General features: G+C 53.6%; 10 protein-coding genes across 10 annotated transcripts; 5 read left to right on the top strand and 5 right to left on the bottom strand.

Annotated features, from left to right (window-relative positions):
* Nucleotides 1–592: 592 nt before the first annotated feature.
* ACRALDRAFT_2095625 (uncharacterized protein) lies at nt 593–4,128 on the bottom strand (the record flags this gene model as incomplete). Its single annotated transcript, XM_071022731.1, has 8 exons — nt 593–1,400; nt 1,458–1,587; nt 1,644–1,962; nt 2,015–2,199; nt 2,239–2,920; nt 2,982–3,070; nt 3,134–3,311; nt 3,337–4,128. The coding sequence occupies 8 exons, from the start codon at nt 4,126–4,128 to the stop codon at nt 593–595; spliced, it is 3,183 nt and encodes a 1,060-aa protein (XP_070879551.1).
* Nucleotides 4,129–5,893: 1,765 nt separating this feature from the next.
* Nucleotides 5,894–7,848, top strand: ACRALDRAFT_2039152 (uncharacterized protein; the record flags this gene model as incomplete). The annotated part of the gene is made up of 3 exons (XM_071020934.1): nt 5,894–5,995; nt 6,069–7,302; nt 7,403–7,848. 3 exons carry the CDS (start codon nt 5,894–5,896, stop codon nt 7,846–7,848), a joined length of 1,782 nt encoding a protein of 593 aa, XP_070879550.1.
* Nucleotides 7,849–9,437: 1,589 nt separating this feature from the next.
* On the bottom strand, nt 9,438–10,830 carry ACRALDRAFT_1059685 (uncharacterized protein). The gene is made up of 2 exons (XM_071016081.1): nt 10,245–10,830; nt 9,438–10,184 (listed from the first exon to the last, which is right to left on the bottom strand). The coding sequence occupies exons 1-2, from the start codon at nt 10,505–10,507 to the stop codon at nt 9,824–9,826; spliced, it is 624 nt and encodes a 207-aa protein (XP_070879549.1). The 5' UTR covers nt 10,508–10,830; the 3' UTR covers nt 9,438–9,823.
* Nucleotides 10,831–11,091: 261 nt separating this feature from the next.
* ACRALDRAFT_1059686 (uncharacterized protein) lies at nt 11,092–12,463 on the bottom strand. Its single transcript, XM_071016082.1, has one exon. It carries the CDS (start codon nt 12,304–12,306, stop codon nt 11,314–11,316), a length of 993 nt encoding a protein of 330 aa, XP_070879548.1. The 5' UTR covers nt 12,307–12,463; the 3' UTR covers nt 11,092–11,313.
* A 1,270-nt stretch (nt 12,464–13,733) lies between these two features.
* ACRALDRAFT_1059687 (uncharacterized protein) lies at nt 13,734–14,302 on the bottom strand. Its single transcript, XM_071016083.1, has one exon. It carries the CDS (start codon nt 14,101–14,103, stop codon nt 13,909–13,911), a length of 195 nt encoding a protein of 64 aa, XP_070879547.1. The 5' UTR covers nt 14,104–14,302; the 3' UTR covers nt 13,734–13,908.
* A 63-nt stretch (nt 14,303–14,365) lies between these two features.
* ACRALDRAFT_1059688 (uncharacterized protein) lies at nt 14,366–14,929 on the top strand. Its single transcript, XM_071016084.1, has one exon. The coding sequence runs from the start codon at nt 14,409–14,411 to the stop codon at nt 14,673–14,675; it is 267 nt and encodes an 88-aa protein (XP_070879546.1). The 5' UTR covers nt 14,366–14,408; the 3' UTR covers nt 14,676–14,929.
* Nucleotides 14,930–16,241: 1,312 nt separating this feature from the next.
* ACRALDRAFT_2096831 (uncharacterized protein) lies at nt 16,242–16,519 on the top strand (the record flags this gene model as incomplete). The annotated part of the gene is made up of 2 exons (XM_071022801.1): nt 16,242–16,363; nt 16,426–16,519. The coding sequence occupies 2 exons, from the start codon at nt 16,242–16,244 to the stop codon at nt 16,517–16,519; spliced, it is 216 nt and encodes a 71-aa protein (XP_070879545.1).
* A 1,484-nt stretch (nt 16,520–18,003) lies between these two features.
* On the top strand, nt 18,004–19,304 carry ACRALDRAFT_2116950 (uncharacterized protein). Its single transcript, XM_071023758.1, has 3 exons — nt 18,004–18,429; nt 18,509–18,644; nt 18,709–19,304. Exons 1-3 carry the CDS (start codon nt 18,028–18,030, stop codon nt 18,903–18,905), a joined length of 735 nt encoding a protein of 244 aa, XP_070879544.1. The 5' UTR covers nt 18,004–18,027; the 3' UTR covers nt 18,906–19,304.
* Nucleotides 19,305–21,317: 2,013 nt separating this feature from the next.
* ACRALDRAFT_1078793 (uncharacterized protein) lies at nt 21,318–23,532 on the top strand (the record flags this gene model as incomplete). Its single annotated transcript, XM_071018813.1, has 4 exons — nt 21,318–21,622; nt 21,718–21,878; nt 21,951–22,327; nt 22,387–23,532. The coding sequence occupies 4 exons, from the start codon at nt 21,318–21,320 to the stop codon at nt 23,530–23,532; spliced, it is 1,989 nt and encodes a 662-aa protein (XP_070879543.1).
* Nucleotides 23,533–23,772: 240 nt separating this feature from the next.
* Nucleotides 23,773–25,061, bottom strand: ACRALDRAFT_1078794 (uncharacterized protein; the record flags this gene model as incomplete). Its single annotated transcript, XM_071018814.1, has 2 exons — nt 23,773–24,915; nt 25,008–25,061. The coding sequence occupies 2 exons, from the start codon at nt 25,059–25,061 to the stop codon at nt 24,250–24,252; spliced, it is 720 nt and encodes a 239-aa protein (XP_070879542.1). The 3' UTR covers nt 23,773–24,249.
* Nucleotides 25,062–25,493: the final 432 nt, after the last annotated feature.

The following is a 25,493-nucleotide window of genomic DNA, read 5'->3' as shown; positions in this document are numbered from 1 at the left end:
AATCTAGCATGCATGGGTCGAAACAAGGGGTTTCATGAGATACTTCCGAAACTTCCGAAATGTTAACAGCGGATACCTGGTGTTTGGGAAAGAAGCGGCCAAGAAACGCAGGATGACGGCTCAGTCACTGGCCCGGGGAGACATTCTACAACACATCCGTTACCTATACTCGTATCATCTTTTAATGATTAATGTTAGTTCAATAATGTCGCCGTCCCTAACAAATCGATTCGCTAGTGGTATTCCTATTCCCTTCCGGCGCCGTTTCGAACAATTAACTCAAAGCTCCCATGCGTTCAGTTTTCGTGACGGTCGCCATCGCTGGTAGTCGAATATTCAATTGGAAAGTTTCAAGTGCCCATTGTGCGATTTCTCAAGGCCGGGCAGTATCGCTACGTGATGTGCCACTAGCAACCGGGGGTGAGATGCTGGCTTTTCGCCAAGGTGATGCTTGATATTTTCGTCCCGGCTGAGGCTGGTAGCCTGAAAGAATCCCCAGGGGCAAGCCGTCCAAACGTTAGAACATCGCCGGCCTTTAAGGCAACGGAAAATGAGCAAGCGGAGATGCCTTGAAGGGTCAGGGCCATCATTCCTACGCACCACCACCGTCCACGCCGAAATCTTGCCAGTTCATACCCAGCTTCTCCAGCTCGCGCGTGAAGAAGCCCTGTTCTTCCCGATACGCCGTCTGCAGGTTGTCGTCGCCGACCATCTTGTCCGGGTAGTTGCGCACATTAAACCAGTGCGTCAGGCTGCGCAGCGCCTGCTCCAGCGGCAGGGCCGAGTCGACCTCGGCGTCGACGTCGCTACCAGCCAGCCACTCATCACGCAACTCGGGCCGGACGTGCAGATACACGGCGGTGATGACCCGCATATTGCTCTGCCGCCACTTGCGCCCGCAATAGGGCACCTGATTCTTGAAGAGCTTGAGCGTGTACAGCCGCAGCTCGGGCTGCGGTACCTTGAGCGACTTGCGAAGTATGTTAGACGACTTGTACTGGACCAGCATAAGGTTCCGGTGCGCCTTGCGCTTGCACAGCTTCTGCATGATGCGTAGGTAGTTGATGAGGTAGAAGAAGTTCCTCCGCGAGAAGTCGGTAATGGGCTGCGCTGGGAGCGGCTTGATCGGGTATCCCAACTCGTCCACCTCGGGCCGGGCAGGAGCCTGATCCTCCGGGGGGTTGGGTTCGGCCTCGTTCGGATCGAGGACCGCTGGTCCCATCAGTGGCGACCTCTTCCTTTTAATGGGTGGTGGAACTGCTTCATCCTCGCTTTCCTCCTTCTCCCCCACCACCACCTCCTCCTCTCGGGGTTGGTGTTCATCAGCAACTGCATCGGGAGGCGCTGGTCGCGATGGCGCCGCCTTAGACTCAGACCGAAGGTTGCAGAAGTGGAAGAAGCTGTCTGGTCAGGCCATTGTCCTCAATGCGGATTTCTTTTTTCAAGTCTGGACATACCTGTTTTCAAGTCGATCTGTTTTGCTGTCGACCACTTGCTGAATGTCTTGGTGAGCAAACAACTTGAGGACCAAGAGCAAATAGTTATGATCCATCAAGAGCTGCGCCATGTACTCAAACTTGAGAACATCTGAACCGAAAAGTCAGTGCATATGACGAGACGGCCTGGTCTGATTCCGTTCTTACGTGATAGCTTCAGCCATTTCAGCAGCAACAAAATAGCTCCTGTGGTAGCTTTCGTCGATATTTCCCTGGACCTCACCGCATCAAGCTCCTCCGCCGACATCTCCGGAGTCACCGGTTGACCGCTTCCGGTAGACAAATGGTCTTGCTGCTGCGGCTGCCTCATAGCACCCGGCCCGGCGTTTGAAGCAGCGCCCCGGCCAGCCATGCCCGAGTGCGGCTGGGCTGCCGCCGCCGCCGCTTGGGATTGGACCGTGACGTTCAAGAAAGTCGGCTTCAGAAGAATGATGACTAGGGAGAGCAGGTGAGGGAGCAATTCACTCTAGTGAAGGTCAGTCGAAGCCACTCAGAATCCCAGAGAACCACCAACTTACGTAGAAGCTTTCCACCGCGAGTAACCGTCGCCTCACATCTTCGCCAACACCGGCCGGATTGGGCCCGTAGTCTATTTGGGGCGTGTCCGACTTCTCCTCCCTCTTCTGCCCATGATTACGATGCCCACCCCTGGCCTCTAGGATCAGCTCTCTCTCTTCCTGTGTAAACTCGTCGAGGTCCAGATCTAGATCTTTTTCGAGATCTATACTAGAGAGATCGAGACTCTCGACGTCCTCGTCGTCTGACTCTTCTCGTCCCCAACCCCGTTCGGACCCAAGGAACTTCTCACGCTCGTCCCACATCTGCCTTGTGGCCCGACTCATCCGGACCCGCTTCGAGAACAGCTCGCCCGCTTCAAGGATCGAGGCGGGAATGTCGCTCCCCTCCCACTTCCGGCCAACTAACGATTCCTGGAGCCCAGCTCCGCCCTTACCACCGGCACTATTGCTCGTAGCATCGAGCGGTGGATACAGGAAAGGAAAATTCTGGTTGGTCTGGTAGTTTTGCTTCTTGCCACCCTTTCCACCAACGCCAGGGGACGGAGGGGGTGAAGGCGCGGGCGTTGCGATGTGCACTGGCTGATCAAGAATGGAAGCGCCGCCGCTTTGCGTGTCGTGAGGTGTGGGAATGATGCCGTTAGCGGAGGATCTTGAAGGTTGGTTTGGGGGAGGGGGCAGCAGGGTCGAGTTGTCTGCCTCCAAAGGAATGATCGGCTGAGGGGGGACATAAGCTGGGTATTTGGAGGTAAGTTCCTGGCGAAATGCGTGGTAGTCTAGGGGGGAGGCAGTGATGGTGGTCTTGGGTTTCTGGTCACTCCCCATTTCACTCAATGCCTTTTTGGCTTCGTCAATCTCCTTCATGCCACCGAATTGCAAGAGAATCGCTTTCCAAAGCAGTAGTAAGATCTGTTTGACGAGAGTTAGGTCGGGGCTTTCATTGGGAGCCACGGATCTCTAGTAGCCATACCTGGTTCAGGGGAAGAGCCTTTTCATCATCCCACCGGGCTTTAGCTGTAGCAAGCGACAAGAAGTTGACCAGGGCAGGGTTCAGCCGAACTAGAAGAGGAAACATGGTCAGCGTCAGATATCAAGCACCCATAAGACGAGGGGCATGCATACGGAGCTCGGTATGGGTTGATTTCATGTCTTCCTTGTTCTCCAGCGCAATCTGGATGACGATGTACAATATTGTAATCAAGTAAAGAAGTTCCTCTTGAGCATCTTGGACAACTTTATTTGGAGCGAGATGTAGGTCATCAGACCTGTGGAGGGTCAGTACGTGGTTGGGTGAGTTAGTCTGGTTTGTCCAGAGCAGCAGAGACGAACCAGAAGAACTTGAAGCAGTTTTGAGTGGCTTTCCAAATGGTCCCCAAGGCACCAACGGATGTGAGCAGGGAGACAGCCGACTTGATAGCCTTGAGCTGCTCGGGAGTGGCGACAGATTTAAGCTTGGTGTTGCCATGCTCTTTCACTGTGACGGACGAGGCTGTGGTAGCCCATCTGCCAAGCACCAGGTACACCAGCGGCTTGATCGCGTCGAGGCGTTCGGCAGCGTCTTCCCCACCAACCCCGTCCAGACATTCGCGAACGAAGTTGTGTTTTACTGATTCACCGGCCTCATCCCAGGAAGTCTGGCCTTGGTGTAGCTCCCACTGCGATTCGAAGGCAGCTTGGGCAGCATTTAGACAGGCCCATTGGGCGTGCTGGTAGACGAACCACTCGTCGATTTCTTCTTCGAGGGGACCCATGTCCTCGTAGACGAAGTCATAGGCAATGGGCTCTACTTTATTGAACTCTGCCACGATTTTTCGGAGTTGTACCAAGGACAACGAATCGGTGGGCTCTTGGGTGTTGGAAGGCTGCGGTGACGGCATGGGAGGAGCTGGCGGGGCGGGGGCAACCGGAGGGATTGCTTGATCCCTCTGGAGTGGCGGTCGTCGCGACGAGACAGGCGGCGGCGGAGGAGGAGGAGGAGAGGAGGGCGAGGCGCCGCGAGCCTGCTCATGCTCGGGACCGACGTCGGCAACTTCCCCCACGTCTGTCATCTCGTTATCGGGCTGGCCAGAGGCAGATTCGGGCGCCTCGTCGGAGTGTTTCGACAGCCACGAGGTCATGGTCTCGGGGTGACCCCCTTCTGCTTCGGGGGAGCAGGGGGCAAGACTGTCTTCGGGTGGTGGCTCGTCCGAGGCCTCAGGGTTGTCGGAAAACCAGCTCGTGGGCAGCAGGCATATGTATCTGCGTGTGGAAGAGAGTGGCTATAGAATCGGGTGATGCGGGCTGTGATAACGGGTTCTTCGAATAAAGCTATTGGTTGGGTTTTTGCAGGGTAAGTAAACCAGCGTACATAGGAACTGCCACGAGCGAAGCACCGAGATGATAGTAAATGGGGTCGACCTGAGCTGTATCGCGGTTTCGGTAGATAATAGGGTTGGGTTCTTGCCAAAAACGCGAAGCTCCCAGGTACCTACCTATGAAGCTGCTACGGGTAGATGTACCGCCAACACCTGTTCACATACAGTATATGTACAGTCCAGACACATGGGCGCGGGGCTTTCACAGACGTCACAAAGCAGGCAGAAAGTACAAGTACAACAACGTACACTGATAGGTCTATACTTTCACATTGCACAACATGCTGTTCATTTGATTCCAGGTACTCGGATCGTATTATCTTGTTGATTACGTCCTTCCACAGGTTTTAAGCTCATAGGTCCCTTGCGGTTTCGCCTGACAGATCAAGTTGGTTGTTTATACTCCGCATCCTTGATCATTGAGATTGGCGCTATTGGACGTTGCTGTTGCGCAATGCAAAAAACGCGGAATTTCAGGATGGGTAACCATGATATACAGATAACTCCTGGCTCGTCTACTGCCACCCGCCCTGAACGCTGGGACGTGACGAGAGAGCGGGAATTTAGGACCACGAGAAGTAAATTGATCATAGCGACAATATAATGGCAGACCTGTAAAAGTTGATGGTGTCTAGACGCTGCGATGATCTGCTTAGATAACAGAACAAATTGAAGTTACTTCGTATGTACCTCGGTCCTGCAATCGGTGCCATAGTGTCACTAACCAATCAGATTCGAACACCCATCAACCCAAACTCCGCTAAATCAGGAGCCGTTCCTGCATGTTACCGAAATCGAGAGTAACTGATCAGGAAAAAAAAAGGATGGAAATGTTGAGGACAGAATTGCTAGTGTACTGAAGGTTGGCGCAAAAAAGGCACACTCGGCGGGGAAAGTCATGTATTTTTCTAGTGGATGCACGCCGATGTCGGTAAGCGGGCCTAATGGCTCGATAAGCCAGTGATAACGATATGGCGCTATTCGATCGAGGAGCCCACACTCTTGGGTCTCATGAACAGTGGAGAATGGACGGAATGAGCGGTTAATTGAGACTTTCCTCTTCCACATACGAATATTCATCCTGGTCTCACCTCACTGTCATTGACGATTTACAAAGAGACGCTTGCTTCGGGGAAAGCAAGCATCTGGCACCCTAGTCCCTTTTGAGCTGAAAGTCCTCGAGCTGGTGCCTCAAGGTCGACGCCTAGAATTCCGTTCTTTTCCTCCCACCGTCGTCTCTATATCGCTCTCTTTCGCTTTCGTGGCTTCTTACTCTCTCACTTCTCTCCTCCCCACCAGTAACCACATCGAGCCTGTACATCACCTCCATGGTACAACGTACGATCACTATCCTTTCGGCTCATCAGTTGTAGCTACCCCGCCACTCTCCTCGACTTCGTCTCCCTGGCCGACGCGAGCGCCTACGTTGTCGACTTCTTCGTCTCAATACAAGCGGCGCCTCGTTGGTCTTTGAGCGCTTGCTGTCTCCGCATCCTCATCGTCCGAGCGCCCATTACCCTGTGCCAAGATGGGACCAAAGGATAGAAAAGAAAAACATCCTCTCTTTCTGGATCTGGATGATGACGTCCATACGAGCGGGAGTGATGGGGATTACCCACGGGCAGTCGAGGTTCGTCCCGAGCTTGTTGATAGGACATGACACGTTTGGTTCCTCGGCTAACTGCATGTAACTCGGAACGTAGGTCTCCTTCGACCCGACCAGCCCTTACCGACGCAAAGCCTCCCTCGTCGCATCTGAGGCAGTTAACCAACTGCCCCCTAGCAGAAGGACCGAGTGCATGGTCCACCAATTCCTAGATAGCCAGAGGATGGCCGATCGGTTTGCAGACGAAGCCGATGACGAGGCGGATATTCAGCTGTTCTATGGGCACCCGACGTACCAGTTTTCCCAGAAGCAGGAGGAGACCAAGGACATATCTCGTCAAAAAGGACTTGATGATCAAATAGACGGGAAGGGCCGGCATCGTAACTCGCGCGCAGACATCCTGGCCCTTGGTACCGCGACCCCGGAGGAAGGCGATATCGGCCAGGCGGACGAGAAGGAGTGGCGGAGGCAGATTTGTCGAACCGAGTCACAGATCGACGTGGATCAGTCACGCCAGGAGTCGGGCGACAAATTAGGCAACGAAGAGCTGAACAGCAGGCTCCTGACTAAGAAACAGCTGAGCGAGATGGCATGGGGCGTCCGGGAGCTGAGCAGGAGACTGAGTAGCATGCGAATCAAGTTTCGGGTCAAGTCCATCTTCATCCTGACCAAGATCCACGACGCAGAACTAATCGGCCATACGAGGGAGCTGTCCAAGTGGCTCCTCGGCCCCGAACACGACGTCCGCTACGTCGTGTACGTGGAAGACAGGTTTCGGGACAGCAAGAGATTCAATGCTTCGGGCTTGGTCGAGGAGCTGGAAGAGGAGTATGCCAAGGCCGGGGAGCTCGACGAGAAGGATACCGCACAGTCCATCTCCAAGAGGCTACGGTATTGGGACGAACGCATGTGCCGTACCAGGCCGCACACATTCGACTTTGTCCTGACCTTGGGCGGGGACGGGACAGTGCTCTATTCCAGCTGGCTGTTCCAGCGTATTGTGCCCCCTGTGCTCAGTTTCTCCCTTGGCAGTCTCGGGTTTCTCACCAAGTTCGACTTCGCGGACCATCGGCCTATCCTGTCAAATGCAATTGAAAAGGGTGTTACGGTGAGCCTGCGCCTGCGGTTCGAGGGCACCGTCATGAGGAGCCAGAAAAGGCCAAACACTATCGACGCGGCGAGCAGCTCAAGCTCTCAGGAGGACGAGAACAGGCAAAGGGATCTGGTTGAAGAGCTCGTGGGCTTGGATAAGGACGATGAGTATACTCACAAGCCGGATGGCACTTATGTGATTCTCAACGAAATCGTCGTGGACCGTGGGCCCAATCCAAGTAAGTTCAGACTACTCCCCCCGCCCCCTTCCCCTCTTCCGTTTTCCTTTTTTGCCCGTGGCCCCTTTTCCACTCTTATTCATCTCCTAACGCAACGCAGCGATGACAAATACCGAAATCTTTGGCGACGACGAGCATTTCACCACCATTCAGGCCGATGGTGTCTGTGTCTCGACACCTACAGGATCAACTGCCTACAATCTAGCTGCGGGAGGCTCGCTATGCCACCCAGAGAACCCGGTCATGCTCGTCACGTCTATTTGCGCGCATACTTTGTCCTTCCGCCCCATCATCCTCCCGGACACTATAGTCCTGCGGGTGGGCGTCCCCTACCAAGCACGGACAAGCTCCTGGGCAAGCTTTGATGGGCGCGAGCGTATTGAGCTGCTTCCCGGCGACTATGTTACCATCAGCGCGAGCCGCTTCCCTTTTGCGTCCGTCCAATCCCAAGGCCGCAGAAGCGAAGACTGGGTGAACAGCATCCGCGCGAAACTCGGGTGGAATACAAGGCAGAAACAAAAGGCCTTGCACGAGTGGCAGGGATAGGGTTGCTGTGCTCGGAATGCGCGTTGACCATCTACCTCTGAAGTGACCAATGAAACAGCCTGCGAGGGGCATGTTTCTTTCCGAGAAGCGTGACACCAGTCTAATCTCATAAGAGCCACTGAGCCACAGCTACACCAACGCCAATCAGAAATCTACTTTGCCAACATCACTTGTCAAGGGAACATCGAGGTAGGCGTGTGCTTCAGGCATGCCATACTTGACTTGGCGGAATAGGAGAGAATGTCCCAAAGACGATCCCAACAGCCTCGTTGTTGGGACCACGGGGAAACGTCTACGTTCGTCTTGACGGGCGAAATAAAGATTGTCAAACTCATGGCATACACTTGCGACGTCCTGCTCTTTCTTTATCCGGCCTGGGATAACGGGTAATCTCTCCTCACCACTCCACGGGATATGGACGCGAGAAGTCAGGGGTCTCTTCCTCCTGCTCCTTAACTGAATTTTTCGAATTTTCCATTTCTGGTAGTTCTGGAGGACAGTTCTGGCAATGATGACCATGAATATCATGGCCGCATTGACGCTGAACGCCAGGACAAACCTCGGCCACCGCGTCGATTGGTTACAGGAATGAGCCGTAATTGCAGCAGGTGTGGCGAGTGCGTTATTAAGAGCGGCTGCTCGCTTCGCGGCTGGACGATGAATGGTGTTTTCGGTCCAGATCATGGTTATGTTGACGCCAGTGTATATCCCTGGGAGCATGACCACGGCGCCTGACGCGGTCGGCGGTAGCCGAGATAACGAAACCGGCCAGAGGAGATGCCAGAGGGCCGACAGTGTGCCAGTAGTGCTCGCCCATACGGTCAGCGCTCTAGGCGATGGCGCTGCAAGTAACACAGGGGAGAAGGTACGGTTGGGAAATGAAGCAGGGTGATGGGCCATGAAAGGCCACGACGATGGGGAAGAAGATAAGTGATGGAGATGGGGCTGGCGGCACCGAAGACAAAGGAGATGAGATCTCAGTTCCTGGATTATCATATTCCAACAGGGCTGGGCTGACCAGCTCGTCGTCTTTTTTCTCTGGCTGCTGCGTCACTTGGCATATGCCACTCTCCGGCTCCAGAGATACTTGGTGTTTAGTGAAAATGGGGCGAAGACGAAGGCCTCCGAAGGCATGGAACCATAGAAGAGCACCGTGCCGACGCCAAGCCAAGTTTGACAGGCCTGAGATACTTGTTGTCATGCAGACTTGTTGAGATAATCCATCCTATACATGAGCGTCGTCGTGAGCTTAACAAAGATACAAGCTGATGCCTTCTATATTGGTAGGCAGGCATTTTATCTTCTTTCTCCAGAGACCGAAGCTACCGACCATCGACACGTGTGTGTTGAGTCCGTGGTGGTAGAAGACAACGTGGAAACCTGAGAGACGATCCGAGGGGTCAATTCTCTTTCTATTTCCCCGTCCTCCTTACAAAGGGGATTCCGTAGAATTCGAACACAACTACGGCCGACAACGCCCTTTGCGCGATGTCCGACTAGAGAGAGCTATCTCTGGACAAGCCCATGTTGGTTGGTAGCCAAACGCAAAGCAAGGGCACACGCGACAGTTGGAAAGGGGGGCCATCAAAAGAATCGACTTTGTGTATCCATATGTATTCATATGTAGCTGTTCATGACTCGTATAATTATGGTAATGTATGTACACGCCCTCGTTTGAATGGCGCAAATTATCGTCAGTACATAGTGCAGCCCAAAAGGAAAGTATTCGTAAAGATATGGATCCCAGGTGCTGTACCCAGACCACACGCCAGAGAACTTTTCTCGCTCCAAAATATTTTTCTTGCCCCATCCGAGGATGCCGTTTTGTTCAATCGCCAGTCAAATCAATCCAATCCTTTTCCCCGGGACCATTTACGCCAACATTCGCTGCATTTGTCCCTGGGTATCCCTTTGTGATCGTCGTACGAACAAAAAAAAAAAAAAAAAAAAAAAAAAAAGGACTCGCGTGAAACAATTAAACAGCCGCCACACTGCTGACAGTCATGCCCGATTCCGATACAGGTGTAGGAATGTCGACTTCATGGGTATTGGCGATCCCTAGGGTCTCGGCCAGCTCATCGATCTCGGCTCTGAAGTGGGGCGCAGCTTCCCGCAGCTTATGGACCAAGTTGGGATTCTGGCTCAGGAATTCCATGTCGCCCCGCGTGGGTTTCAGCAAGTGTCGGAACCGTGCCTCGATGAGCGCCAGTCGGTATTCGTCGGTGCATTCTGACAAGACGATCTTTGTGCGCCGTGAGGACGACGGCTGCGGCGTGAACGGATACTTGTCGAGTTCGGTCCTGATAACGGCTGGCAAGGACGACGGGATTTTGTCACTGTAGATCGGGTCAGAGACGACGAGATATGAAATGTGAATAACCATGATAAGAGTTTACAATTGTTCTCCCGTCCACCTGTACCATAGGACAGGAACCTCCTCTACTTTGTCCGAGACACCGTGGTCGAGGAGGAAGAAGCAACGCCGGTTGTGGTAGCCAAAGTAGGCGCCGTGGGAATGCCATCTGTCTTGTGTGCTGTCAAAGTCGCGCTGCCATACTGCCTGGCAGATGCCGTTCTTCAGGCGTTTACATTTGTCGTGGTAATCTGCGCCCGGGACCAGATGGGTTCTCGACTGGATGAGGATGCGAGTAGGAGCCATGGAAGGACGACTGTTGAGAGGAATTGGGAATTATGAGGAGGTAGTTTGATTATAATAATGATAAAACGGTAGTCAAAGACAGGAAGAGCAGAAGAAAGTGCTTCTAGATATATATATGAATGTGAAAAGATGTTAAAATGGAAATGTGGTTGTTCAGGGCAATGGGCTTGCCTTTCGTGTAAGTCAATGGTCAATTGGTTTTGCTGTAGCCACAATATTTTTTAGAGAAAGATTAGCTTATGAACAGGGTTGAAGTAGACACAAATGTCTCTTTGTTTGCTTGTTTTATTAATGCGATTAAATAAACTGGAGATGGTGTTGAGAAAAGTCTGAAGAAAGGGGAGAAAATATGGGCTTGGTGGTTATTTTGAAGGTCAGATGAGCCACGATGTCTCTCTTCTCCGATGACATGTATCCAGGTCTTTAGCCTAAGCTTCAAGCTTCAATCTAGACTCCCACTGGCCCGATTGAAACGAAAATGTTCTAGACCCTCGCCCCTTACAATTGAGCTACGTCGGCTGGGTAATACTATGGAGTAATGGTAGAGAAACCTCGTCGACCTTGTCGCCACCGATGTTCATTTGCCCGTTTCCGGGGTATATTACGTCTTTCCAACCTCAACGCCGCGAGTAGTAGTATACTTCGTACATACTTCGTAAGTTGTACACCGCACCAGATGCTCCGTGCACAATTCCATCCCGGAGCAATGTCCTTCTCCCACGGGCCGTGCTGTCATGTGACCCCCGCTCCCGCGGCGCCCCCCACTCGCGACCCCAAGTCGAAATTCTTTTTAGTTGTTTCTTTTCCTAAGGCTTCCATCCTCCCGTCCGATTTCGGAACAGTCCATGCGGATCAACTGAGCTGGCGACTTGGGCCGCCAGGTTGGCATTCTCGGGCTTTAATCTCCCGAAATAGTCTTGTCGGTAGAATCCGTAATTCATGGCCAGCGGGAGATACACGTCCGGGAGCTTTCCCTCCTCCTGCCATGCGAGGACCCTCTCTCTGTACCCAGAGTATGTCGCCTCCAGCTTATCGGCCATCTCGCCGTATTTGCTGTGCGGGATGAAGCTGTAGTTCACCTCGATGATGAGCCTGTCCGCGTCGTCGTCGGCGCCGATGAGGTCGTCCCCCCTCGCCCGGGCCGCGCGGGCGATGGCCCTGGGGAAGGGCTGGTACGCGATCGATGCCACGATGCCCGGGACCGCCAGCGTCGTCTTGGACACGTCCCGCCAGTGGCTGTGCAGCGAGTCGAACATGTCGGCGGCGTGCTCGGCCGGGGGCAGCGGGATCGTCTCGGTGCCCATCTGGACGTTGGACCCGGGCACGATGACCCAGTTGCTGTTGCCGATCAGGTCGGCGTACTTGCGCGTCCGGCACGTGTTGACCAGCGGATTCGCGTCGGTGAAGTTCTTGAACACGTGCGCCGGCGGGTTGGGCCCGTCGTAGAACAGGAAGAGGATCCAGGAGTCGACAAGGTTGAGGCTGGCCCGCTCCGCCGTCACGATCACGGCCGCCTTGTCGTCGTCGTTGTACTCGGTGAAGTCCCGCACCGCTTGGAGAAGCTGCGTGTCCTTCGCCTTGTTGCGGACGGGGTAGCCGAGGTTCCCGCCCCAGACGTCGCCCTGGCGGTACGTTTGCATGACGTACGTCGTGACGATCCCAAAGTTGTTGCCGCCTCCCTTCAGAGCCTTGAACAGGTCCGGGTGGTTCGTCTTGGACGCCGTGACGATGGTGCCGTTGGCGAGCACGACTTCGAATTCGAGCACGCTGGACGCTGACCAGCCGTACTGCGCTGACATGTAGGAGAGTCCGCCGCCCAGGACCAGACCCCCGAACCCCGTGTTGCCGATGCGACCCCCGACAACCGTCCAACCCGTGCCGTCCAGGATGTCCGCTATGCTATCAAGGCGTTGTCCCGGGCCGACTCTGACGATTCCCGTCTGGCCGTCGAGCAGGACATGATCCAGATTCGAAGTCGAGATGAGAGGGCCCCCTTCGACACTCGCGAAGTAGTTGTTGGGGTTGTGTCCTCCTGATTTGACGGCGAAGTTTTCGTCTGTCTCCCCAAGGATCTTCACCACCGTCGCAACTTCGTCGGCGGACCGAGGGAAGATGATACAAGACGGCTTTAGAGCACTGCACGAAGTGGACCAGTAGTCTTTTCGCTCGCTGATGTACGAAAGCGAAGGGGATCGAGACACTGGGATGTTGGTGAGAGCTTCGACTTCGGAGCATGTATCGGCAAGGCCGAGCCTCCCGAATATGCCGGCCGCGGCGATTAAGTGACGAAGCGAGATCATCGTGCCTACTCTGTAGCTAGATGTTTCCGTCGACCTGACACTCCCGCTTCTGCCTGTCTTTGGCTGTGGATGGTGGATGTCACTTTGCAGAGCCGTCACTTACCGTTACAAGCGCCAACCGACGATTTTTCCTTTATCCCTGCGCAAGGACGGCGCGTCAGTTTTATATCTGTAATGCTCTTCCGCCCTGCCAATACCCCGTCCCGCCCTTCCCACCCTTCCCTCATTGACCGCTGTGAGAGCCATACGTCTGGCCATGCAAGCTGACGACATTGCGGACGGGGAGCCTGTGCCCAAGTCCGATGCTCATCTGAAATGTCCAGTTTCGTTGTCCCACTTGCATCCCCATCCTCGCAATCGCAGACTGACCACCACACCGAGATGGGCGTATTCCCCGTTCTCCTGCGTGTTAAACAAGGCAGTGCCTGTAGGATCCAGCATCTCGAATCGCCTATAGGCGACAAGTGAAATTTAAAGTGGCCCAAACACCACCTTCAGGACCATAGCCGACTACATCGGCTCCAAAGCACTTCGGGAGACCAACGCAAAGAGGGAGTGGAGGTCGGTATTCCAGGGCAGGTCGGCAGGTCGCATGCAGCCGACCCTCCACCAGGAAAGAGACTACCCGGCTTATTTATCGAGATTCTCTCTCTTTTACCATGCCAATTGATAAGACCAATGCACGACTTCCTCTCCCCTCAATTTCGGCATGACAGTGTTACAGCCTAGTAGCCGGCAGTTCAGTAGCGGATGTGGGTTATCGTGGGTTGGCGGGCTGCGGGTTGGGGGATGCGGAGCATCCGAAGGGCGAAGCAAGTCAATTTTTCGAGCTTGGTCGGTGATCAGCGCGAGTCTCACTTCAGCATGGAATTCACAGGTCTGCACCTCTTTCCTGAATATGACGGTTGGGGAAACAATTTCCCCGAAAAGACCCAAGTCGCTCTCCGGGTCTTTCGAGACGTTGATTCAAAGACAAAGAACAGTTGCTTTCTATTCCTCCGACTTCTGAAGGACTTATCTCCTAAGGTCCCTTTCCACAAAGCCTTTGCTAGTCTCCAGTGACCGCTCGACATGCTGTGACGTCGACATGGCGCAGCCTGATCACATAAAGGCATGCCTTTGAACTTCGCCCAAACGTCGCCGTTGATTAGATCGCAGTGGTCGCACGTCGCACGAGGGATCACTGACATCCGACATGGAACTGTCCTCAGTATGCTTTTCGTCTGAGAACTTCCCGGGAAGCATTTGGTCCTCTGACGCAGGCAGCACAATTGACGATCGCTCGTTTCGCGGCATCTGGAGCGACGAGTAATTACCGACAAGCGTGAATCACGTAACCAATAAGATTGGATTATGTAAACCGCAGGCCGAGGCTCCACAGTACGTACCTAGGTAATTAGGTAGGTAGTTCAAGGGACCGAGTTCCCTCTGAATCAAGACGAATGCAAACAAGATCAAGGGAACGGCTCGACTCAATGAAATGCCTTCGACAAGGGCAAGCTACCCAAAGCAACAACTAACCTTTATGATTCAATTGAAGTCAACGGCTTGAAGGTTTGTACTCTTCCATGAGAAACGGCATTGCTGGTTTAAGGGAAATTATGCCCAAGATCACGGGTGACGACCGGCCGTTTACAACCACCGAAGTTCCGGGACTCGACTCCCGGGGACAACACGGCTCGGCCCTGCTGATCGCCAGCCGGACCTTTGTGCGTTTTGTGTTCCTGCGTCCAACCCAGTCCAGATTCCTCTCGAACCTGTTATTTCAGGTCCACCGGCATTCACCCCAAGCTCCCCTCTTCCATATGCGCGTCACAACGCTAACTGCCAAGGCCGGAGAACGTGGACAAGACGCTATACATTATTGACGATACACCGGAGCCATCGACAAACAAGGCGATCTTGACGCAACATTGGATCCGATTCGCGGGGACTGTCGAATGGTCTCGCCCGTCTTCTATTGCCTGACCTTCACGTAGCTGCTGCCGGTTCCCAATCTCCCCTACGGTTGTCTTGTGCCGATTGCATGTAGCCTTGATGACGTGTGACCTTTTTTCGTCGGACAGTTGACGAAAATCGCTTATTGCCAGGCAACCAGCAGGGAATCATAAACATGAAATTTAATGGGTTGCCTGCCTGGTAGAGGTACATTTCAATCAAATAAAGCGCGTACGAAGCAGATGTAGTGTAAAGACCGGATTTCTGAGACTAATGACGCACGCAATGTGCCTGGGCCCTGGCCATGAATCGGGGGTCGCCTGAAGACGCGCAACAAATCAGGTAGACCGACGTGACGGAAGGCATGTGGAAATCATTCCGCAGTACGATTATTACGCACGCGGAAAAAGTTGGAGATTTCAGCTCATGAAGTTCTTTTCCCTTTTGCTTAGTCCCGATTCTGTACGAATACACTAGAACATGTGTGCGTCTAGCAGGTAGGGGAGAAAAAGGAACGCGTCGTTAGTCCAGGAATGATGCAATGAGCGTGGGTAAGGGGTCAAAAGCCGACGGAAGGCAAGAGCCAGACCAATGGTTCCTGGCTACATGAAGACGAATTCCGGCGTTCTCTCAGAATCATGTGACAGCTGACCGATTCATGCCGTCATTATACAGGGGCCGAAACAACAACATCGACGTCGTAGGGTAGGTAGGTAGATACTGGTGGGAATGCGCAAGGCATAGAACACGGAAGTAGCGACTCTCGTGGAAAGCACTGCCTTGGCACCGTACCTCCTAGTCCAGGGCCCCGGATCCGCAATCGAATCAAGGGGCCAAAACCTAGGAGGTACATAGCTGTCTAGACAAACGGTGCTACCATTATTCGAACTTCAATGGGTGAATAGCGAGTGTTTTCACCGGTAAACATTGGAAAGTTTACGACTTCGTCGGATATTTCGTAGCGTAGCCCCCGCATTTGGTGTGGCGCGGCGCGGTGTAGCTCCTGCCTCAATAGGGGTCGTGACGTCGGTGTGTCCATTCCCACCTCCCTTCAATAGCTTGCCATGATGTCAGACAATGTAACCGGTGTGGCTGGTGGGACCCATCAACTGTGGCAGAAGCCCCGTGATGGGTATCACTTCTCCGTTCACAAGCTTGCGTCTTGTCTATGACGTCTTCGTTCGACCTGGACACACCGGATCTGGCCAAACCAGCCCTAAATCGTTAGAACGCCAGGTGACAGGGCAGGAGCGACTCTATGACGACGCATTCAATGGGCAGGCACGCTAGGTTTCCGTCGGACTCTACATAGAAAACTGCCACACATCGAAGGACGTCGCCTCTATATAAACCTCATCTCCTCGCCGTCCATCAAACGTTTTCTCTCCTCCATCATCAGCACTCAGTCAAAGCAAGCAAACAAACAACTCTCACCACCACCACAACAAAACAAACCCAAAGTACAACAGTACTCAACACAAAACACATCTATCACAATGGAGACCATCAAGAACGCCGCCAACTACGTTTCCGAGTCTGTCCAGCAGGCCGGCTCCACCGCCTCCAAGGAGGCCAACAAGAACGTTGCCAAGGACAGCGACGCCAGCCTCGGCAGCCGGTAAGACCTCATTCAAATGCATATAATCATCACAGCCCTGCTAACCAGATGACTTTTATTAGTGCCACCGCCGCCAAGGATGCCGTAGGCGACAAGGTCGACGAGCAGAAGCACTCCACCCAGGCCGATGTTCACAAGGAGGCTTCCAAGCACTAAGTGCTCTTCTTCTGATGACAACCAATACCCTCCATTCGAGTCTTGTCAGATGGCGTTTCGGACTAGCAACGATCAGGCATTATGAATTGACGAAAGGGGCAACATGGTCTTTGGGTGAAGGATATTCAAATATCATCTAGATAGCTGTACCTGCATGCATGGGGCCTCGCCCAATTGCTACAGATCAATGCACAATTACTTTGTTGCCAACTACTTTCTTGGACCTGCTATCAACGGCGATTGTTATAGCTGTACATGGTGTGACAATTGTTTCTGCACGGGTTCAGATGTTTGCGTGCCAGTGTTCGGCGTTTGATCATGTCGAAGGTGCGTGATGAACGTGTTCTCGAAAGATGAACCGGTGCTTGCAACATGAATCTTCTAACCATCATACTCTTGGTACGACGCTGAGCTGTTTTCGTGGGCCAAACTCAAGTGCTTGTGTCCTGATTTTTACACCACATTATATACCGGGTCAGTCTCCTGGTGGTGATAGCGCGGCACAGGTGGCGTGGCGTCAGTAGGACTGCCGAGAGACTGCGATACATACTTTCGACTGAAATTCCCAATCCCGAGGCCTGTGGTAGGTGCTGGCAGAAAACCGTTGGACTCGGTGACCGAGTGCAAAGTGAGAGTCTTGTAAAAAGCTTCACTCGGTCCGAGCTCCCCGGCATTCAATGGCGTCCTGAGAACTCCCCACCTCATCCCTGTTCTCGGTGAAATGGTACCCCGAATAACACCAGTGCACGGCTGTATCCTCAGACTGTTGACGGATGTCCCTATTAGGCTTGCGGTTGAGTAGAAGGCGATGCGAGATAGAAGTGATCACCTGCTAGGGGGTTGATCTAGCGTACTGCCTGGCCGTTGTCTCGGACCTGGTGCGATACTACTTTTCTGTAATACGTTGACTTTAAATAACACAAACATCAGTGTCGACTTGTTATCCATTCTCTGTAATGCAGTGTAAGGCAATTATATGCAAGGTAATACCTAACAGGGCGCCTGTGCAACATCTGCACCTACCCACTGACTGGGAATCGCTGCAGCAAGCCCCGGCTCTTGATGTGGTGCCATTATCGCGGCCGCTATCCGATTCGCTCTATGGCCACTAGGGCCCAGCACCCCACCATCCAAGTCCACTATTTTCAGGTGATTGCTTCCTCTCTCGTCCACTATTAAGCTTCAGTTGCTGCTGGTCGCCGGTAGTTCAGCCTCCCGCAGATGATCGACGCTTCCAGTTGCACGGGCCATACCCGAAGCACTTAGTGCTGGCCGTGAAATTGGTTCTCCAGGGGCTTCAACAGACTGACCGACCCCTTTTACATTATGCTTTTCTTTCCCGTCGTTCCTTTATCACACTTTGTTTGTGCCTTCTTCTGTACGAGTATTTCATCATCCTACATCTTAGGCCTTCTTAGGATCTGTTGCCGAGCCATCGTCGTGACGGAGACAACACAAGCAGCATGAGTGAGCCCGCAACAGCAGCCAGCACACCCAGCATATTCACCATGGCGGACATTGATTCCCAATTACATCCCGACCTATTCGACAAGGTCACTCTCCTGTCCCTGGCCTCCACTGTTGCAATTCTAGCTGTCGCCGTCCTCGTCTCCCGTCATGCCGTTCCTCCCTCTACGCCAACCACTTACAAGGCCTTCTTCGTATGGCATGCCTTTGATGCCCTGATCCACTTTCTCCTCGAGGGCAGCTTCCTTTACCACTGCTTCTTCTCCTACGTTCCTCTATCCGACGCCACCGCCCTCGACCTTGCGTCATTCTATCCGACCTCGGCGAATTTCCTGGGCCGTTCGGACCGTGTATACGGCGCCCAGGTTGGTGGTGACAACCCTTTTGCCAGGTTATGGATGGTGTATGCCAAAGCCGACAAGAGATGGGCAGGCGCTGATGTTGTATGTGTACCTCGTATACGAATATGTCGTGTTTCTTTGGTGGAAGCGTTCCCACTAATCACGGAGTAAAACGTTCCAGGGGGTCATCAGTCTTGAGCTTCTCACCGTCTTTGGCGGCGGCCCTTTGGCGGTGTATATCTGCTATCTCATCGCCAAGCGGGACCCGAGAGTCAATATTTGGTTGCTGGTCCTTGCCACGGCCGAGTTGTATGGAGGTAAGACGCACTCCCGCCTGATTCCAATGCCGACACTGGGCTGATCATCTCGGTTCCTCTCAAGGCTTCATGACATTCTGCCCTGAATGGCTCACAGGCAACTCCAACCTGGACGGCAGCAACTTCATGTATCTCTGGCTGTACCTCTTCTTCTTCAACGGTCTGTGGGTCGTGATCCCCCTGTATGTTGGCTACGTCGCGTTCGGCGAGATTTCCAGGGCATTTTCAATGGTGTTGGTGTCGGAAAAGAAGAAATTGTGAAAGGGAAATCGCTGCACCGCCGTGGCATGCGCGGTTGAAGGGAAGAACTATCACCGGGAATGTGCGAAGCTGGTCCTCTTTGACAACACGGGGACTCGGTGCCACAGCACTCTAGATGGATGAGGACTTCTTACGCCCCTAATGATATATGATACCATCATGTGCTAGCTAAGGAATGGGTAGGTTAGCTTTGCAGCGCTCTCGGAGGAATGTCCCATGGTTAGGAATCCTAGGTCAGAAAAGACATGCATCTATGCACGTCAATATAAAGCAAGTCATCTCGACTCATGGGCATTCATCTTAGAATTCATATACCGGTTGTTGTTTGTGAGAACTGACCGTGCCAACCGTTATGCCGGTCATGTCGTTTCTTTTGCATATAGCGCTCATCATTCAAGACCTGTTACTCGCTTGTCCTGTCGACATGACATCTGCGGTGGACATTGCAGAGAGAAGGCGGCGAAGTCTTTTTCAGGTACCCCCATTCAGGCCACCGGTCCAGCTTGGCTTGCCTTCATGCGTACAGATGGAATGGAGCTTGCGCCGTGCTTGACCGGTAGTAGCAACTATATCAGCTCCGAGAGGGGATCCGAAGGTGCTGGGGAGCCAACCGGGTTCTGGCGGGACTCCCAGGCCCGTCTCGGCTGGCCATCGGAGACGGTGACACCGATGATACCACGATGGCTGTCGTGGAACATAGTTCGTACGCTGAGTTTCTCGAAGGCAGATGACATGGGATTTTCCCAATTGCTGCAGGTTGCAACATGAATCATACTCGGCCATTAACGTCCTCTTCCGCGTCTGATGGAGCACGCCCTAATGTCCGACACGTATATACGCGCATTGTGAAGCCAACCTTTTCAAAATGCGTTCTAATGTGAATGCCTGCCCGTCTTTCAATACGTGTGGTGTGCTGCTTCTCGCTTCCTTAGAGTCATGGACCAAGGTAATGGAGCCCGCACGAGGAGAGAGCATATGTTGCGCTGTAGAATCCAGCGAGAGGAATTTATCCCGAGAACTTCGTTGGCTTACCAATTAGTATTCAATGTTTCCGCAAGTAAAAACGGGACATACACAGTCTCATAAAGCAAAGTCGATCCAAATAAATGATGCTAAGGTACGGGGCGAGCCAGGGACGTTGCTGCAGCTAGGTAGCTGAAGCGGGCCGAAAAGGGTTTGAGGGAGTTCGCGTTATAGGAGGCGCAGTGTCGTAGTTTAGAAGGAAGGGTGAAGTCTGAATGAAGTTCGAGAGTCCGAGGGGCCCTTTGTCATTAGGAATGCCGACCTCGCAATCGAGGCCGGCCTGAGTGGGTCCAGGGACTCGGACCCCTGTTCGGCACGAGTTTGACCCGTCTTTCAGTTACCCGAAACTAAACCACATGCAGTTTAGCGCATAACTTCCCAAAGGCCCGAGCTCGGACATGGTCGAACTTCATGTTTCCCAAAACGGAAGCGAAGAAACTTGGAAACGTTGTCTGTTCCATGATTGCTTCAAACCCATCGTCACGTCAATGCTTTCCCGCAGCTTCGTCGTATTGAAGCCCCAATCGAGCTCTCTAAGTGGAGAGGAAACTTTACATGATGCTGTCGCAGACGCGGCTCGACCGTACATACGTCGGTTTCGTCTTGGCAGCTGTGAGAACAACGACAGGAAAAGTCCGACTGCCTGCTACGGGGTCGAACCACATCTCCTACTTTCGTACTTCAGTCTCGGTGTGAGCCATGAAGCCACCATTTATGCCAGCAGGACTAAGATGCTCGCCATGAAGTGACGGACGGGAGTCCATCTTCTAGGTCCTGTCTCTTACCCTGGCCCATGAACGTCTTGTCTGGGCTGATTCGTGATTCACACTCCTCTCCGACCATCGTATCCAGGAAGCAGCCTTCTTAGTTCCAGACATCTATCTGAAGATACCCGTCTTCACAACCTGGTATCCAATCACATGGGTCCAGCCCTTGTCATCGTATGTACATGCGTTGTAGGTACGAGAGCCACGGAGTTCCCGCCACCTAATCGTCTCAGGCTTCCACACACCTCTTTCTAGATATCCGGCGGATGGGATCCCCCTGACCAACTCCCTTATTTTCTCTGGGTTTTGGGTCACGCTAGCTCTGATCGTGGCTCTTGCCGTGTGTGTTCCCGGCCCTGTCGTCCCATCTACGGCTGTCATCGTTTCTCATGACTGCCGTCCTCCTTTCCATTTGCTCTCCCTCACCAGCCAGCCTCTCGTCCTTCTTTCTCCTGATCTCCCCTGTTGCGCTCTCACGACCTCTATTCAGTTTGATTCAGAGACGGCAAATCTTCCTCAAGCAGCCGATGGCCTGCATGGTCTTCCCCATTCATTGATTCCAACATCGCCACGGGACGTCGTACGCTCTTTCCTCTTCCGACAGCCAGCTACTTGACCAAAAATGAACCCCTGGGGCTGGACGGATCCCCAGGGCAGTCTATGGGCGCGAGATCACCCTCATCCTCCAGATTCCGGCTTTGACGGCGGCGGTGGCAGCAGCGCCGGCCAGGAATTCGCCTTCCAGGCAAACGGAACATCGCAGACTGCCATCCTCCACCAATTCAAATTCCAAGCGGCACGCTCGATAAGAACATCGACCATAATCCTTGCCATCTTCAATGTCGTGGCCGCCTTTGCCACCATCTTGGGTATCTTGTGGGACAGTTATGTGACCAAGAAGAGGGAGGATCCCAAGTTCAAGTTTCGGTACGCTATCACGAGGATCGAATAATCCCGTTCTATATGGCGTCAGGAGATGAGGGACGCAATCTAGCAAGGGCTCTCTGCTGACTACGGGACAGGTCATCGGGGTTCGCCTTCGTCGGTCCGGCCGAGACTTTTCCCTTTGCATTGTCTATCGGTATTGTTATTCAAGGAACCGCCTTCGCCATTGCTCAGTCGACTGGCCTCGACTCTTTATTTCAGACAGGGTGTACCCTCACATCGCAAATGATGCTACCTAGTACGTCTTCTCAAGGATTCTACTAGAAACCCGCGCAATCCAGGACTCCATTACTGACGGCGGGGCCTGTAGCTGTCTTCATTGTTCCCTATATCCAATTCGTCTTTGGTCTGGAAGTGACGTCTCGGGCATTGCGGCGGCGACCATTCCCTCCCAAGGGCAAGTGGACCACTGCTAGCTGCGTCGCGATCGTCGGGACACTGCTTCTCGCTTCTTTTCTCGTCACTCACTTCGTCTATCCTCCTAACTTTTGCTTCGCTTCTCTTTTTTGGTTCGTTCAGCGATGGAAAAAGGGCATCTTTATCGTCATGATCATCATCGCGGGGACCCTTATTATCTGTACCGGTGTTATATTCTGGAGGTTGCACACCGGCTGCAGCATTCATCCTGTTGAGCGAGACGCTTCCTCCAGGATGGTGTATTATCTGGCGTTTGCCGTTATTTCTATTGTACGTTGAAGCTCTCCCCCCTAGCTCTCGAAGATCTCTGGCTAACTATACTCCTCCAGTGTTTCTCCCTACCTTTCTTTTACAGCCTTATTTTTATGGACTTGAGGACATCAGGTTCCCAGCCTTTAAATTTTTCCATGATGGCATCCGTGGTTGCGAACCTCTCGGGTCTTATGACGGGCGGGCTACATTTGTTTTTGCGGTCGAGCTGCATCTCCAACTTCGGACCTCGCGACAACTGCGAAGCGCACAGAGACAAGCTGAAAGCCGACATTAGAGTTCACAAATCCGACGACAGCGGCGACTATTATGGCTACGAAGATGATAATAACGCGGACCTGAGATGGCCTGCGGATTCGAGCTTGGACTCCTCCAGGCATGGAAACGGAGAAGAGGAGGAGAAGCGAGTTGAGAGTCCATCCGGCACCCCGACATACGACAGGCCGAATCCCCTCCGATCGCACGCACTGCACGCGGAGACGCCACAGCTGATGGTCCCCGAACCCACACAGCCCTCGGCCTTCCAAACATTGAAGGCGCATATCCGGAAGTCGTCGTACTCGCTTTTCCCAAGAGAGAACAACAAGTCTTTTACGCTACTCCCCGCCACGACCTATTCACCGAATGCGAATGCATCGGACAGAAAGCTGCAGCAGCAGAACGGAGATGGGCAGTTGCTTGCTCCTCCACCCCTGGTACACGACGGCGGGCTTCGCCATAGACGTGATTCTTCCATGGGTTCGCATGCCACCGTTCAGATCGGGCTCCGATTCTCCAATGCGGAGGATGCACCTCCCCTCAGCTACCGCGATAGTGGCGAGGTACACAACCTTGGATGTCCGAACGAGAGAGAGCTGGGTGCCTCGAAACGACCCAGCCCCTTGGCTATGGCGCAGAATATGGATGACGGCGAGGACACACTAGTGGTCTCCTCTTCGAAGAGGGACTCCATCGAGTCAATAGTCCCTGGCCCGACGACCCCCAGCTCCCAGGGGCGGGACCCCGACGAGCTGCGAGACCAGCCAGATCTGACCCTGACCGCGGCAGTATACAACCCGAGTCCCGTCAAGACGCCGAGGGTGGTCACAAGTCCTGGAGGGGTGGGCTTCAACACCCAGAAGTCACTGCCACCACCGCCGCCACTGCCCAGGTGCGACAAATCTAGGTGCAGCTGTGATGGACTGCACAAGTCTGAATGGATATGATAGAAAAGGGGCAGGCATACTTGAGGCGACTACAGCCGTCGATTCCAAGGATTTCTTTTCGGAATGAATGTTGTCCCTCGGGCCGCCGCGCGTGCACAGGACCATGTAGGAGTTGGGAGAAAGGTAGAACATGCTTTGACGGGATTTGGCGAACGCGATGAGATTTACAGATCCACCAGAACAGTTGTGGATGGAGTTGGAGATGGGTTTTTTTTGGTTCAATATCCTTTTTTCTTTTCGATTCTTTTCTTGCTATTCATGTCGTGGACGTTCCCACGTCGCGGAGCTCCTTTTCCTTTGCTACTTGGACGAGTCCGTTTGATACCTAGGCTACTGACAACGCGTCTGGTCCTGTTTATGGGGGGTTTCTTTTGTCCCTTGCACTCCAGCCTTCCTCTTTGCTCTTTAGATTACCTAGACTAGGCAATATACGCCATCGCTGGACTCGCTGTCTTTGATTTGGGGCCGAGCGCAAACACCGGCCTGCCTCGAATCCTGGCCGCTTCGGCGTGTAGTATCGATTATCTTCCAAAGCAGTCAACACAGCATTCCACTTGCTCCTGGAAACCCGCGTAGTGCGGCATGACTTGTCACGGAAGAACAAGGGACAGAGACCACACGTTAGCATAGAGCACGATGGGGTTGTGAAGACGACGCCGAAGGGTCGGCCTTGACCCGGAAGCTTAATCGCACATCAGACCTTCCACATAAATTCTACTACTTTACCTTGTCGGCCTTGCTCCTCCTTCCTGCCTGGATGCGCTTCTCCTCCCACTTCTCCCACCCAGCCTGGCACAAGTCCTCCTCGAGCAGGAGATCACGAAAGCGGAACCACTCCACCAAGGGAATACGCAAGGCCCAGTCCAGGAGGCCCTGGTCGCGGATATACGTGGTGGCGGCGAACCAGGCGACGGCGCAGAAAGCGCCCGCGGCAGACCCGGCAAAGACCTGGCGGGTGGTATGGTAGCCCAGGTAGACGCGGCTCCAGGCGACGGCGGCGGCGGCGACCAGGGCGACGACGGAGCCGACGGCGCGCTCGGCGCGGGAGAGGGCGCGGGAGCGGTAGCGGGCGTCGCGGGCCGGGTCATGGGGCGGCCTGTGGCGGACGAAGAGGAAGAGGACGAGGAAGAGGGCCCAGAAGAAGACGAACTGGGCGTGCGAGGAGGGCATGCCGTAGCCTTTGCCGTGGATGCGGCGGGGGCGCTCTTCCTTGATCAGGCGCTTGAGGGCAAAGTTGGCGGCTTCGCAGCCTAGTTGGCCCAGGAACATCAGGGCCACTTCGATTTCGCGGGTCGACCAGATCAGCGTCACGTAGACGACGCAGAGGGCTTGGGGGAGGAGGGCTAGCCAGGCGCAGAGGAGGGAGAGGGGGTCTTCGGGGTCCTAGGAAGGAGGCATGGGTTAGTCGAAGCAACTAGTAAGAGACAACGCGACCGCGACAGGAAGAGGAGGGCGGGGAACAGAGCTCTACTCACATAGTAAACGTGAGTTAGGGAGAGGGACGCGAGGGGCCTCGTGTCGTCCGCCATGGTTTCATGCATGAATCTTTCTTTTCTTTTTCTTTTTCTTTTTCTTCCTCCTTTTCCCTTTTTTTTTTAAAAAAAAAAGGGTGACAGCGAGGACAACCTGAATACCCCGTGCAGCGGACTGTCTCTGTACGGAAAAATAATGGAGTGGGCCCAAGCGACAGCCTTCCGTGCAGAATCAAGCCCAAGCCCGAAGAGCCAGTTCAATCGACTTCGTATGTCGTTCCCAAATCGAAGGATGGAAGTGTGATGGGAGAGAGGCTCAAAATAGCAACTGCTATGTAAGTTGTATACGTAGCGCCACCATGTGGCTTTCGCTGTAATATGTACCTGTAATATGTACCTGTAGTGCAGGTACGTGTACCGAGTTACTAACGCGATACACGAGAATCTGCGGTGGGGGCGTTTCTTCTCCCCCGCGAGCTGACTCAAGTC

Source organism: Sodiomyces alcalophilus (genome assembly GCF_042370955.1).
Source record: "Sodiomyces alcalophilus JCM 7366 unplaced genomic scaffold ACRALscaffold_1, whole genome shotgun sequence".
Taxonomy (NCBI): Eukaryota; Fungi; Ascomycota; class Sordariomycetes; order Glomerellales; family Plectosphaerellaceae; genus Sodiomyces; species Sodiomyces alcalophilus.
This window is presented reverse-complemented; position numbering and strand designations above follow the sequence as displayed.

Bases quoted from the DNA above. Each gene is read 5' to 3' on its own strand.
- ACRALDRAFT_1059685 (XM_071016081.1), bottom strand. From the start codon at position 10,507: ATGGCTCCTACTCGCATCCTCATCCAGTCGAGAACCCATCTGGTCCCG. The intron at 10,185-10,244 runs GTAAACTCTTAT...CCCGATCTACAG, and splicing joins AGGTGGACGGGAGAACAATT to TGACAAAATCCCGTCGTCCT.
- ACRALDRAFT_1059686 (XM_071016082.1), bottom strand. From the start codon at position 12,306: ATGTCAGCGCAGTACGGCTGGTCAGCGTCCAGCGTGCTCGAATTCGAA.
- ACRALDRAFT_1059687 (XM_071016083.1), bottom strand. From the start codon at position 14,103: ATGCCGCGAAACGAGCGATCGTCAATTGTGCTGCCTGCGTCAGAGGAC.
- ACRALDRAFT_1059688 (XM_071016084.1), top strand. From the start codon at position 14,409: ATGCCCAAGATCACGGGTGACGACCGGCCGTTTACAACCACCGAAGTT.
- ACRALDRAFT_2116950 (XM_071023758.1), top strand. From the start codon at position 18,028: ATGGCGGACATTGATTCCCAATTACATCCCGACCTATTCGACAAGGTC. The intron at 18,430-18,508 runs GTATGTGTACCT...AAAACGTTCCAG, and splicing joins GATGGGCAGGCGCTGATGTT to GGGGTCATCAGTCTTGAGCT. The intron at 18,645-18,708 runs GTAAGACGCACT...GTTCCTCTCAAG, and splicing joins CACGGCCGAGTTGTATGGAG to GCTTCATGACATTCTGCCCT.